Source organism: Solea senegalensis, linkage group LG11, assembly GCF_019176455.1.
Source record: "Solea senegalensis isolate Sse05_10M linkage group LG11, IFAPA_SoseM_1, whole genome shotgun sequence".
Lineage (NCBI taxonomy): Eukaryota > Metazoa > Chordata > Actinopteri > Pleuronectiformes > Soleidae > Solea > Solea senegalensis.
Genome location: NC_058031.1, coordinates 4,334,581 through 4,348,752, shown reverse-complemented (window position 1 = coordinate 4,348,752; position 14,172 = coordinate 4,334,581). Strand labels below are relative to the sequence as shown.

Sequence of the window (14,172 nt, the reverse complement as noted above, 5' to 3'; positions counted from 1 at the left end):
AAAAAAAACAAAAAAAACAGGCAAACTCTTACACTTGAAACTTTCACTTTAATAAGCAGCTATTATGATAAATTATGTGATATAATGTGGAAGTGATGACTTTTCTCTGATTGGCTGATAAGCAGCTGTGTGGATGGACTACGCAGCGCAATCTGCCTTTGCATCATCCATTCATAGATTACTAATTTATGTGTGGTGTGTTTTATCACTTCTCAGTGTGTGTGTGTGTGTGTGTGTTATTGAACTTATTGAAACGTGTGTGTGTGAGAGCTCTGATAAACTCTTACTTCATACATTCATACAGTAGCGTGAGTAGAGCTTTGATTACCCTCTCTGTCATTGACACCTTCACATACACACATACACAATCATGTTGACTTTGAATTTGGGGGCCCAAGGTAAACCTGCATAAAACACAACCTAGTAAAGGGTTTTACAACCATGGTGTTATTGTACATAGTTATATAATAACATCTAAATGTGTTTGTTGCTGTGGACTAATGTAATCAGCTGAGGGGCCCCCGGTAATAGCCTGCATTGGCTGTCATGTTGTAGAGCCACTGCTGAGTTTAAGCTGTGATATGGTGGATAAATGTCTCCTCGCCAAAACTTGAAAATGTGGCGTCACAGGGAGGAGGGAAGAGAATGTTAGCAGCCTTAAACTAACGCCACGAGGCACCATTGCAAACCGCCATTCCACCGTGCCACCCTACAAACAATCCTCCTCCGAAGAAAAATAATTTTCCCTCTGTGATTTGCCTTTCATTTGCCTTTCTTGATAGTGCAGAACGTTTTTTTCCCGCTGCTCAGATTGATGTTTGCATCAACGGACTTCACATGATGGATGACTAAAATGTTTAAACTGCCCTTGGTAGAACCCGAACTCTGTCTCAACAACGGTGTGGTTGTTTTGTTTGCTCATTTGTTTTTTTTTAAACCGTAGATATGAGGTTTTGTGCCGTAGTGTTGATAAATAGTCTGCTCCAAACCACCCTTCAACTCACTCACTCACTCACTCATAGGTTCATGTGACTCACGCGACACTAAAAGCTCTAAAGCGAGATTAACTCTCCGCTAAAGAAATCTCCATATTAATTAGGTTTCCTTCTATTTATGGTCTGCATGAAAATGTCACGTGGGCTCTTGTGATTTACATTTTCTTACACAGCTCCAATCTGACAACCGGTGTCTTGGCATCTCTTTAGCTAAGGCTACATTATTCTTGGCTTGGATGTGTTGGTCTCCATGGTAACATCAGAGTCATCATAAGTGCAATAAAGAGCATTCAGACAATCACCATCAACTCACTGGCTTTGATTGTGTAACCCACAGAATTCCTCATTTCCTTCTTCTTTCTTTCTTTCTTTCTTTCTGTCTGTCTCTCTCCTCCTTTTCTCTCCTCTCTTTCTGCCAATCACGCTCCTTTCTTCCTGGTAATCTTTTGCCACGCAAGCACATTATTTTTCAACACACTCTCACATATAAATGCATATATCAGAGACGAACACTGACCCCCAGTGGAACCTCGCTGTTAAGCTCACTAACGTGATGAGGGACGGCACTTCACCTCTTGTAATTTCATACCACGGTGGAGTGCTGTATTTAATGCTATTTTACACTTGCGTTTAAGCACATTTTGGAGTCAAACATTGTACTTTCTGCTCCTCTACCTTCCTCTGAGCGCTTGGCTTTTAAAGATGTGCATTCCAAATCAAAAAGATAACTTTACAAATGACTTTTCAACCATTTCTTTCTTATTCAGGTGGTTCAGGTTTAATTAACAGAGGCTCAAAAATGTTTTTTGTGTTTAGAAAACCTATATCAATAAAATGTCTAATGTGTCACAGGTCTTCACTCGCTATGGGAAGTGTTACACCTTTAATGCAGCAGGTGATGGACGCTCTGCCCTCATCACCACCAAGGGAGGTATGGGTAATGGACTCGAGCTCATGCTGGACATTCAACAAGATGAATATCTGCCAGTCTGGGGAGAAACAGGTGAATGGACCATCATTTACTTCAACTCAGAGCTGATTATCTGTCACACTCCAGCAGTGTGTGTATATGTGTGTGTGTGTGTGTGTGTGTGTGTGTGTGTGTGTGTGTGTGTTAATCCCTCAGAGTGTGAAACTCAGAGGAAAAGAAACTCTTCCAAGTGTCTGGACTCACTAGAGAAATAACTTTACACACTCATCTCCCCGTCTTCATCTTCCTGCAGATGAGACATCATTTGAAGCTGGGGTCAAAGTTCAGATCCACAGTCAGGATGAGCCGTCCTTCATTGACCAGCTTGGGTTCGGAGTGGCACCTGGGTTCCAGACATTTGTTTCCTGTCAAGAGCAAAGGGTACAAACCTTTACTGATAAAAAAACACATACACATGCACAATTATTGATGAATAATTGAAAAATAATTGTAATGATTGAAAAGTCTGTCAAAAACACTGCATTTGCTGGTGGAATTTTGTCCAAACAATAATCTAAAACCCAAGCATATTAAAATTCTGATCATTAATCCAAATGATAAGAATGTCTTCCTGACATTTAAGGAGCTACAACTAGAGAATGTTTAGCTTTTGTAGTAACTTGAAATATTTGGCTGGTTATCAGTTATTATCAGTATTAATAATTACACAATAGTTCACTAACAAGACACTAACACTAACTGTGTGTATGAGCACTGAAAAAACTGATATAAAATAACTGGCAATTTTTTTTTTTGTTTAACAATCTAATTACTTCAAATGAGAGGATTCATAAAATGTGACCTGAATATGAATTGATTAATTCACTGATGGAGTCATGATGATGAAAATAATTGACAGCGTTGGAGTAGGTCAAAGTTGAAGTGTTTCTATGTTTACATAACAGAGTTACCCAAGACAGTCTAGCTGCAGACCTGCACTGTCAGGACCCTTCGTTGCAGACCTGCACTGTGAGGTCTCCTGCACTGTCAGGACCGGAAGTTGATTCGAAGCCTTTCAAAATAAAAGCGACCATACCGGAAGCACGTATTTTTCGTTCCCAATGTTTCTTGGATCTTTATTTTATGTTTACAATGTAAATATGTTTATGTGTATCAATGTGTTTAATGAAAGAGATTTAAAAAAAAAAACCTGTATATCTTTCCATATATAGATATATAGATATATCTATATATAAAGAAAATACAAAACGTTATGACCACTTCTTGGGTTATTCTACAGATAATCAGTGCAAACTAGCCTACTCAAAACATGCAATATATTAATTTAATATAATTCACAAAAAGGACAGCTGTTAGTTTAGTCTGCACTACAAATTCATATTGAAACAATACATCTCTGTAAATACACCTTAATGTGTGATGGCATAATGCATCTACACTCCAACCTATTGCTGACTGTTCTTTGCTTCTATACCATTATTTATCATTGAAAATGTAGCCCCCTGCACTGCTGGATCCATTTACATATTGATTTACTTGTTTTTTTTATATAGGCATATCTTATGTTTGTTTGCAATTATAACACCTCATAATTAATTTAATAATTGCTTAATATTGTTTGTGCTACGTTCTTACCTTGTGCTGTTGAACCACATGGAGGGTGTGAGGGTTGATGATTTTAAATGAACTTAGCTTTGTGTATTCAAAGTGAATTACTGAATACCTAGTTACATGACCCAGATAACCAATATCTTCTAAGCAGTTTTTTTAATGATTTTAATTATTAGTGTTTTAACAACAACAACAACTTTTTCCACAATATTTTTCTTTCTACTCTTTGTAATCAGAGTACGCCAAGTACCCTCGTTTGTCCATAATCTCTTCACAGAAGAGCCACATATCTTCAATCTGGTAAAAAAATAAATTTAATAGGCTCAAGAATTAATTCTCTCTCTTCCTCATTCGGATCCATTGTGTCAAACAGCTTTCACATTTCCTGCGCAGTCTCATCAGTTTGGGTGCTGTTCATGTTCAAATCTAAGGCATCTTCACTCTGGCTGCAAACAAGTGTTGATTCGCCTGCACCCATTCCGCTGCAGCGTTCAACTTTCGGCGTAGTGCCGGTAGTTAAGATCGAAATATGCATCTCTGCAGTGAGCACTATCATACGATAACAACGCTAAAAACTACCCAAAAGTCCAAAACCCGATTCTTTCAAATTAATATAACTTTACAGGACAATATATAGTGTGCAACATAACGTTCTAGTGAATAAATACTGTTTCTGTTTCTTCGTATGACGCAAAGTTGTTGTCACTTGACTGTTACCCACCTCGTCGTCTTCACACTTCACATGGGGAACGAAAAATACGTGCTTCAAGTATGCTAGCTTTTATTTTGAATATATGCTTCCGGTATGGTCGCCTTTATTTTGAAAGGCTTCGAATCAACTTCCGGTCCTGACAGTGCAGGAGACCTCACAGTGCAGGTCTTCAACGAAGGGTCCTGACAGTGCAGGTCTGCAGCTAGACCCCTCTCGAGTTACTTGGCTATAACTTGGTCATTTATTAACAGCCATTATCTTTTTAAAGTCACATGTCCATTTTAAAACCCCTGCTGGATTGTTTTTTATTTGTAAGATTAATTTCTCCACATCTGGCAGATTATACTGCTTTTGACTAATGAAGCATTTCATTTTTTATTCACTCTTGTATTCAAATTTGCCGTTTTCATTTTTTTGAAGATCAAAATAAAACAAATTTATTACTGCATATAAAGTTCCTGACTTTAAAATATTGGGAGCAGTAATTAATGATGTATTCAGTTTTTTATTACTGAAACCCGAGGAAAACTACGGAAAATAGAAAAACTTTTCCAGAAAAGTTGGTATATTTTGTCAAAATGCAAAAAAACTAAAAATCTGTCGTTTGTTGAATCATTTTAACTGTTTTGATAAACGCACAAAGAAAAGATTTGCAGTGTTTTAACAGTGATGTACGATGTGTCGCCATTGCAGCTGATATATCTGCCTCCGCCGTGGGGAGACTGTAAGGTGACGCCCATGGATTCAGACTTCTTTGACAGTTACAGCATCACAGCCTGTCGCATCGACTGTGAAACGCGCTACCTGGTGGACAACTGCAACTGTCGCATGGTGCACATGCCTGGTAGGAACCACACACACACACACACACACACACACACACACACACACACACACACACACAGGGCTCTCAACTCAAATGACCTGAGGGCGACTGAGTATCTAGTCTGGTTTGGAGGGAGTGGATCAAGTGAAAAAAAAAAAAGTCAATCTCATGATACTGCAAAATCTGTGGCAATAATCTATAGCATTTCAAAATAAAACTCTGTATGTCATGTGACTTGGTTTGCTTACGCTACCATGTTGGCAGGAAAAGCTTACAAAAATGAACGGCTACCGTGCCACTTTGAAGCCGCCATGTTTTCCAAATTATTTAGAAATAATTGTACTTTTTGGTCATTCTAACATTGCTAAAACAACAAATGAAAGACTTTGGCACTGGTATATATTCTGCCGCTTATACAGTATATACAGTATATCTATGGATCTCCTGCCAAAGTGGCGTTGTTTTTGTTGTTCTTTTGAGCGTTGCCTGATGTTACTGTGTTGATATCAGCTACCAGAGTTACAGCAATCATGCACTTCAACAAAGCAGGAGGACATTTTTTGATACAAGCTTGTGTTGCTTTGGCTGTAGGCGACGCTCCGTACTGCACCCCCGAGTTGTACAAGGAATGTGCTGACCCAGCTCTCGGTAAGAAAGTCTCCGTCCACGTCTGTGGTGTTAGCTCTCTGAGGAAGTGATTCATGCCAGACACCACAAACACGTGCTCACGCACGCACACACACACATGCGTTAAGCCGTCACAGCAACACTGAGCTGTTCCAAAGGTCAAAGGTCATTTCTTCTCTCTCTCCAGATTTCCTGGTGGAACGAGACAACGACTTCTGTGTTTGTGAGACGCCGTGCAACATGACCAGATACAACAAAGAGCTGTCCTTCGTCAAGATCCCCAGCAAGGCCTCGGCCAAATATCTTGCCAAGAAATACAACAAATCCGAGCAGTACATTAAGTAAGTTGTAAGTAGACATCCAAAATGTGTAAAACGGTGATGCCGCAGTCCCCCGGTGGGCCATGAGGGCACTGCAGCTGGGCCTTGAAAGGTCAGATATAAATAAATAGAAATGATTTAAATTTTAGGTTTTATTTAGGTTTCCACTAACCCTAAAATATGTATAGATGAAAGTTAATTGAAATAATTAAATTATTAAGTTTGCAAAATTGGTAAATCCAACTAAATCTTGTGTCGTCTACAAGTATGTATTTTTTAACCACTTTTACTATATTAAGATTTTGGTGGGCCATTGAATATTTTCCAAATTTATTTATTTTAGCTCTCCCTATTTAACTTTAGAAACCATATTTACAATTAATAAATTGTGTTTATTCCATTACAATTGTATGCACCTATAAAGAGATACTAAGTGTTTCTTAATAAATAATAATAACTGAATTGTGTAATTGTAAAAATGACCATTACTGTTGTGACTGACTTGTTTTCTTCCTCCACAGGGAGAATATCCTGGTTTTAGACATCTTTTTTGAGGCTCTCAACTACGAGACGATTGAACAAAAGAAGGCTTATGAAGTGGCTGGACTTTTAGGTACATTATTATTATTATTACTTCTGTTATTTTACAGTGGATGAGTTATTTGCCTGATATTTGATCAAATATTCCATTGTCTTATACTTATATTATTTTTTTTTATCCCAGGTGATATTGGTGGTCAGATGGGACTCTTTATTGGAGCAAGCATACTCACTATTCTGGAGCTGTTTGACTACTTTTACGAGGTGAGACTTCTCTCACCAAGAATTAAGAAACTGACATACAAGTCACTTTATATGCTCATAGCATCTTTATTTGCTTATTCACATCAAATGTGAATAAAACATGAAATAAAAACGTTACAAGACTCAGTAATACGAGTGAGACAAAAGAGCTCCACTCATCAAGACATTCAATAACTGAAAACAACAAAGTTAAACTATAAAACTACATAAATAAATATAACCAGATAATGTACAATATTACTTGTACTCTTACTTGCATACAATGTAATTAATATACTTTAAACAGAGCTTTAGCTGCCACTGAGAATAATGGGGTCATGTCTGCTGTGATTATCCTGGGAATTTTCACAATCTGGAGGGATTTTCAGTACAGTTTTCATAAGAAAAGATGTACAGATGGCGATCCTTTATATGGGTAGATTCCATCAGTGTTAGCCTTGGATTTCATGAGGCCAAACAAACAAACAAACAAACAGCGAGACAGTACTGCTTATTGTTGGCAGGTGAGAGTGGACTGAAAAACAACATTTTGACCCTCATTTTGGAATTAAGCTTACAACAAATACAATTGAATAGTTCCAGTGTGCTTTACAGCTTTAAGAGGATAACAAAACATTTGAATACAAATATTTCATACAAACTTGTGGTTATAGTTATATATAGGCTGCACCATTCACCGCAAGTGATCCAAACTTCCTGGTTACATTTTGAAAAAGGCAGATAACATTGCAGTAGATTTCTTAAAAACAAAAAGGTAATTGGTCTATTTGGTGAGTAATAAATGATTTTTTCATTTGATGTGAGATTTTATTTCAAATGTCTGAAGGGGTACAGTTTTGGGAATCACTGGGCTTCACACATACACATAAACTGTGTGCATGTATGTTGTAAGTGTTGGTGACCTTCACTGCTCTGTTGTTCTCCTCAGGTGATAAAGTACAAACTGTGTCGCTGTTCCGATAAGAAGCACAACAACACTGACCAGGGAACAGTCCTGAGCTTGGACGATGTCAAGTGTCATGTCAGTAATTTTCACTAGGCCTCTGCAGCTGTCAGGAGGAGGAGGAGGAGGAGGAGGAAGAGGAGGAGGAGACGCTCCCTCATCTCTGAGCGGCTTCATGAACAGCTTTGTTCAAAGCAGTTTTGCCGGAGCAGACTTCTGTGGCGACAAAGCGTCTGAACTGTGCCTGGTGAAGTAATGTTGTTTGAGCAGCGACGAGGTGGAAACAATACGTGGTTCAAACAGCCACACAAACATCTGGACAGCAGACTCAACATGTGACAGATTCAGTAAATCAAGGCATGAAGTGAACTAAGGTTCATCTGTATTCAGTTCAACTGTGGTGTCAGTTTGAAGGAGATTTTTTGTAAAATAATTTTATGTGACAGGGTTGTTGTTTTTAATGTGCATGTCACCACTGTGTATATATTTTCAGCCCTAACACTTTATATTACAGGTCTGGACTTTCTACTTATCTGCACACAGTGTCCTGATAAGTTTCCTGAAAGTAGTCACATAATTTCCCCGTTAATTCAGGTCACAAAGATAGCGATTGGTTGGTTTACTCGCAGTGAAGCCAAACAATAGCAGGTATATGCTGAATATACTAAATGGGAAATGCATCTACAAGCAAATTCAGTATAAAGAAAAAATTCTTTCCCACTTGTGAATAAATGAATCCTTACCATTCACAGGTTTAAAAGGAGCTAGTCCCTAAGAAATTCACCGGACGTCAACACACTTAATCAAAATAAACGCTGGAGTTTCACTATTTTTGCCATAAAATTAACACCAATCCAGCCTCTGTGTGTAACATTTAGGAGGCTTTATTGACAGATATTAAATAAACTACCAATAAGTATGTTTAGAATAAACCGTTGATATGTACTTTAGGCAAAGGGGCCTTTCTTTACAGAGGCAGCCATCTTGTGTTTTTACCAGCCAAAGAAAGACATTTTGAAGAGAAGCTTGTTACGTAAACGACGAAGAACAATATGCTTTGTGGTCTGCAAAGGCCACCATAGTTCGTCCATAGGGGTGAGCGGAGGCGTCTAAACTCACCAGTAATTACCCCGTTTTCCACCAAAGGAACTTTTCTCATTTACCCGGGAATTGGAAAAATTCCCGGGTGTGTTTCCATCAAAACTACCTGGGGAAAAACTTTCAGATTAGGGACTTTTCAGATTACCAGGAACTCTAAGAAGAACTCTCTGAAGAACGTTAATTGGTGGAACACATTTTGCAGCTGTTTCCATGAGTATTTAAACCCCTCCAGCGACTCTTTTTCAAAAAAGGGACAAGACCTTTTCTGGTCTTATTAGAGACTTTTGGAGACGTTCTAAAGGTCTGTGTGAATAATTCGGATGCGAATTATGACGCGGCCGCCGTGTTAAATATTTTGACTGTACATCATCAACAACACTGATTGTGACAAGAACGCAAACCACACCGATTGATGGGAATTCTTTTCTCCAGCTAAATAATAATGTCACTAATTATTAACACTTAACCTTTAAGAAATCAAAAACAGCAGACCTGCAATTCTAAGTGTTCAATTTGTCTTAAACAACACATTTTCATTCTTCCCTTGGTTACATATTTTTAATGACATCATTCCTTTGTTGTTAAATATATTTTGCCGGGTGACAGCGTCCTGACGACTTTGTGAGCTGAAAAAACATTTATTCAAGTAGACGTGGTTATGAAACAATTAAACAGAGACTAAAACCAGACCACACATGGATGTAGCATCGAGGTCAATCAAGTGAATTGACACTTAGTATGGTGCAGATTTCATTCTCAGCATTCAGCGGGTAAAACAAACTGTACAGTGTGTAGTTGTGTCATTATCAAGCACAATCCTACCATCAGCTATAACTTCTTGTATATATTGCAATGACATTTGACAATAATATGAACGTATTTGCAAAGACTTACCTGTTTAATATTGTACTTGTTGTATTTATTTAATACGGACTTGCTGTGTGTGTCTCAGTTCAGTTTCTGTGTACATATTGTAGATGGATTATATTTATCAAACGCAGTATTCAAGTATGCAGCTAATGTATTTATATTTTTGCTCTGTATTCATACGATAAGTGTAGGATTGTTGTTTTTCAGTGTCCACAGCATGAGGACATATACAAATTTAAAAAACAAACTCAGCTTAGTGTATATTTGTGCCTCCATTTTTCAAAATTTTCTTTGATATATGAAGGAACGGTTGTTTTTAGTCTGGTGATGTATGGATAAATAATAAACTTGCAGCAGTTGTGATATGAAAGCTTAAATGCTAATTTACTGTATATGTAGAGTTTTTCCACATGACAGTCTTCTGTGTCGTCATTTAAACTGAGATGATATGAGCAATTAAAAAGCTGCGGTTAGTTAAAAAGTGTCACACTGGGTCGTCTTTTACAGTGTCACACTTTCCGCTAAACGGAGGAGAAATTGTGTAAGATTATGCAGCATTTTCACTTCTTTACTGTGCATGTATTTATACTTAGCTGTTGCTGACTTGGTATAAACCAGTGTAGACTCAGAGTTCAAAAGAGTTCAAACTTTGTTACATTATTGACCCTCGTCAGAGGTCAAGTCATATTGACCTGGCTTTTCCTCCTCTGCCACCATTAGATCAATCTTTGTTGTTTAAGATTCCAAATAAGCAATGGAGTCAAAATTTGGTACAGTGTGTTCTTTACGGAGCCCCAAAAGGGAAAAAACAAAAATTAAAATGAAATGTTTTGGTGCGCACAAGATACTTTCTGGTGCTCATGAGATACTTTCTCGTGCTTATGAGATACTTTCTCGTACACAATATAAAGTATCTTGTGCGAACAAGATACTTTCTCGTACACACCAGAAAGTGTCCTGTGAGCACGAGAAACTTTTTATTTTTAGTGCCTCCTGCTGCAAGGCATTCTAGTGAGAACCTAGAGTTCTCACATACACATGAATAACAAGGGGTCAAAGTTTTGTGCTTTTTTTTGATGTTTTCAAATTTTATAATGAGTGTGTATTGCGTGCATGGGCGTTGAGCTAAAGTGACACAAAAAAAATCACAGAAATCTCTAAACTCTTCTCGTGTCCACAATTTCCAACCAACACAGACAATGTTTACATCAAAACGTTGCTATGGTTGTCGTCTAACCCTTTATTAAACTATGACAATTTTTCCAAATTTTGGACGACATACAAAAGTATGACATTTTTGTCAAATTTTGAAAGACATACCACACTATGACTTTTTTGTCAAATTTTGGACGACGTACTATACTATGACATTTTTGTCAAATTTTAGAAGACTGACTATACGATGACTTCTTTGTCATATTTTGGACGACATACTATACTATTACTTTTCTGTCCTATTTTGGACGACGTACTATACTATGACTTTTTTGTCATATTTTGAACCACATTCTATACTATGGCTTTTTTGTCCTACTTTGGACGACATTTTCGTCCAAAAATTTGACATTTTCGTCAAATTTTGAACAACATATTATACTATGACTTTTTTGTCATTTTTTGGACGACATACTACACTGTGACTTTTTTGTCAAATTTTGGACGATATACTTAACTATGACTTTTTTGTCAAATTTTGGACGATATACTATACTATGACTTTTCTGTCCTATTTTGGACGACATACTAAAGTCATACTTTAGTATGTCGTCCAAATCTTGACAAAAAAGGCATAATATAGTATGTCATCTAAAATTTGACAAAAAAGTCATACTTTAGTATGCCATCTAAAATTTGACACAAAAGTCATACTTTAGTATGTCGTCTAAAATTTGACAAAAAAGTAATAGTTTAGAATGTTGTCCAAATTTGACAAAAAAGTCATACTTTAGAATGTTGTCCAAAATGTGACAAAAATGTCATAGTATAGTGTGTCGTCCAAATTTTGACAAAAAACTCATTCTTTAGTATGCCGTTCAAGTCCTGACAAAAAATCATACTTTAGTAGGTTTTCCAAAATTTGACAAAAAAGTCATAGTATAGTCATTCCAAATTTTGACAAAAAGTCATACTTTAGTATGCCATTATATACAGAATAAAAAGCTTATTTGCACGTGAAATCCATCCATCCATCATCTTCTACCACTTTATCCCACAGTGGGTGCTGTGCCAGTCTCCGCTGACCCTGGACAGTTTGCCAGTCCATCACAGGGACACATATAGAGACAGACAACCATGCACTCACAATCTCACACCTACAGGGACAAATTTACCTAATCCTAATCCCCATATTGCATGTTTTTGGACTGCGGGAGGAAACCAGAGAAAACCCACACCCACACGCACACACACACACACACACACACACACACGGGTCTTCTTGCTGCAAAGGCAAACGTGCTAACCACTACACCAACCGTGTGGCCCACATGTGACAGGTAATTCCACCAAAGATTTACATCAAGATCAGCTTTTCTCATACGTGTATTTTTAATAATGAAAACATGCACTCTGATTTTTCAGCTCCTTTAATGTAAAAAAGGTCTGGTTTCTTTGCTCCATATTATAAAGAAGTCATTGTAGGTGGGGCATGTAAAGCCCATATTTAAACCAAACAGTAGTTTTAGGGTTTAAATGTGTTGTCTTGTGGAGATTGATATGTTCAAAGTTTGGATGTTTCAAGCATTACTGCTCGAAATGGGCTTTGAATGGAACAGACAACGTACACGTCAGATCTTAAACTGAAGGGTGTGCATCGTCTCCCACAGAGTGAGAAAACACTCGCAGTGTCAGAGAAAACACTCAGATGATGAATGATACCCGAGATTGTTTTTCCTCCACAGCCTTTATTGCCTACAAAGAAAACCATTGCATTCAAAGGGGTGTGCACTTTACTGACATCATGTTCCATGATTTCTGGGTCATGAAGGTTCAAATGTCAACATTTCTTTTATTGCTCCTGGAAATATCACAAGAATCTTGGAATTTTAACCTGAAAGATAATATTGGTTATTGTTTTCAATCAAGTTGATGATAATGTTGAATATCTGATTAATTTTATTATCCTTGATGGCAAATCCTTAAATATTTCAAGTTACTAATCTAATCTTCTTCCTTACCACATGAAATTAATTATATAATCAAATCAGTGGATCTTTTGGATGACAAAATATTTATTAAAACTGTAAACATGTAACATCCTGTTTATGTTCTCTTTTTATATAATTTCTGTTTTGAACTCCTTAATTCATATTATGCTTGTTGTTGACCCTATATACTACTTTTCTTCAATACCAGATTATTCATAATTTTCATTGTGCAATAATGATGTTCATCCATTTTTTGATAGGTGCCATGATGTTTGACCCATTTTATCATCTGTGAACTATCAAAAAAAGACATTTCCATAAAAACAAAGTTCAAATGTTGAAGATTATCTCTCTAATCTGAGATTTTAACCCCAGAACAGACATTGAAAGTGGAATTTAAAGAGGGTAAAAAAAGAGCAATCAATTACTTGTCCAGTGATCCAGCCTCAGCTTTCCAACTGTAAACTGTGACTGTGTAAACTGCATTAAAACGGAACATGTCACACACTTTAGTCCAGGATCCTCTAATCTATTGTTAAAGCCATGAATGAAGGTGGTTGCTCTTCTCTCTGTGATTACTCCAGCCTTGAGGCTCCACTTCTATTTACACCTACTCTATTAGTCAGTTTACATACTCTCCTCCACTCTTTGTATAAATATATTACAGAGAGTGGAGCACATCTATTATTTACTCTGATCCACTGTTCAACAGCCTCTCGAGAGGAAGAGGTGGCAGAAAAGACATAGAGGAATGAAGACACAGGGAGGATCGGGGACAATTCAGAGAACGGAATTCAACGAGGAAAGCGGCACATGGAGAATTCTCTTGATTCATGACAATAGAAATAGAATATAATGATGAGCCTTTCAGTGTCAGTGTCCCTGAGACCCTGAGTTGAGATTTCAAAGCATTACTCTAATTAAAACAAGCTTTTCATATTAAGATGTAACTTCTTAACAGGTTTTGAACTGTAATCACCCTTTGGGTGTCAAAGATTGTGTGCTGCAGCACTTATTATTATGGATAGTACGCTATCAGATGTGTTACACACCGAGTGAGAACCAGGAGAGGTGAGCTAAGGTTAACTTCAAATGACCAAGAAGTTGAAACTGTTAGCTTAGCTACATCTAGAGTGAAATAAAACAGGATTCAGGTGAAAACACTGACGTAGAGCTGCAGTATATTCGGGTAAGGATGAGTTATTTGGCACCTTTGCACACACACACTAATGAGTGACAGTGATTATGACCTCTGCATTTAACCCATCCTTATTACACACAAACCA

The 14,172-nt window shown here is 37.3% G+C and overlaps 1 protein-coding gene across 1 annotated transcript in view; it reads left to right on the top strand.

The window, feature by feature from the left end:
- The window catches only part of LOC122777412 (acid-sensing ion channel 1-like), a 60,870-nt gene extending 50,649 nt beyond the window's left edge, over positions 1–10,221 (top strand). The window contains exons 3-10 of the mRNA XM_044038639.1: positions 1,848–1,998; positions 2,219–2,346; positions 4,943–5,093; positions 5,667–5,723; positions 5,890–6,043; positions 6,544–6,635; positions 6,747–6,826; positions 7,755–10,221. Of these exons, the coding sequence (XP_043894574.1) occupies positions 1,848–1,998; positions 2,219–2,346; positions 4,943–5,093; positions 5,667–5,723; positions 5,890–6,043; positions 6,544–6,635; positions 6,747–6,826; positions 7,755–7,865 (924 nt within the window). The 3' untranslated portion in view covers positions 7,866–10,221. The remainder of the gene's footprint in view (positions 1–1,847; positions 1,999–2,218; positions 2,347–4,942; positions 5,094–5,666; positions 5,724–5,889; positions 6,044–6,543; positions 6,636–6,746; positions 6,827–7,754) is intronic.
- Positions 10,222–14,172: the final 3,951 nt, after the last annotated feature.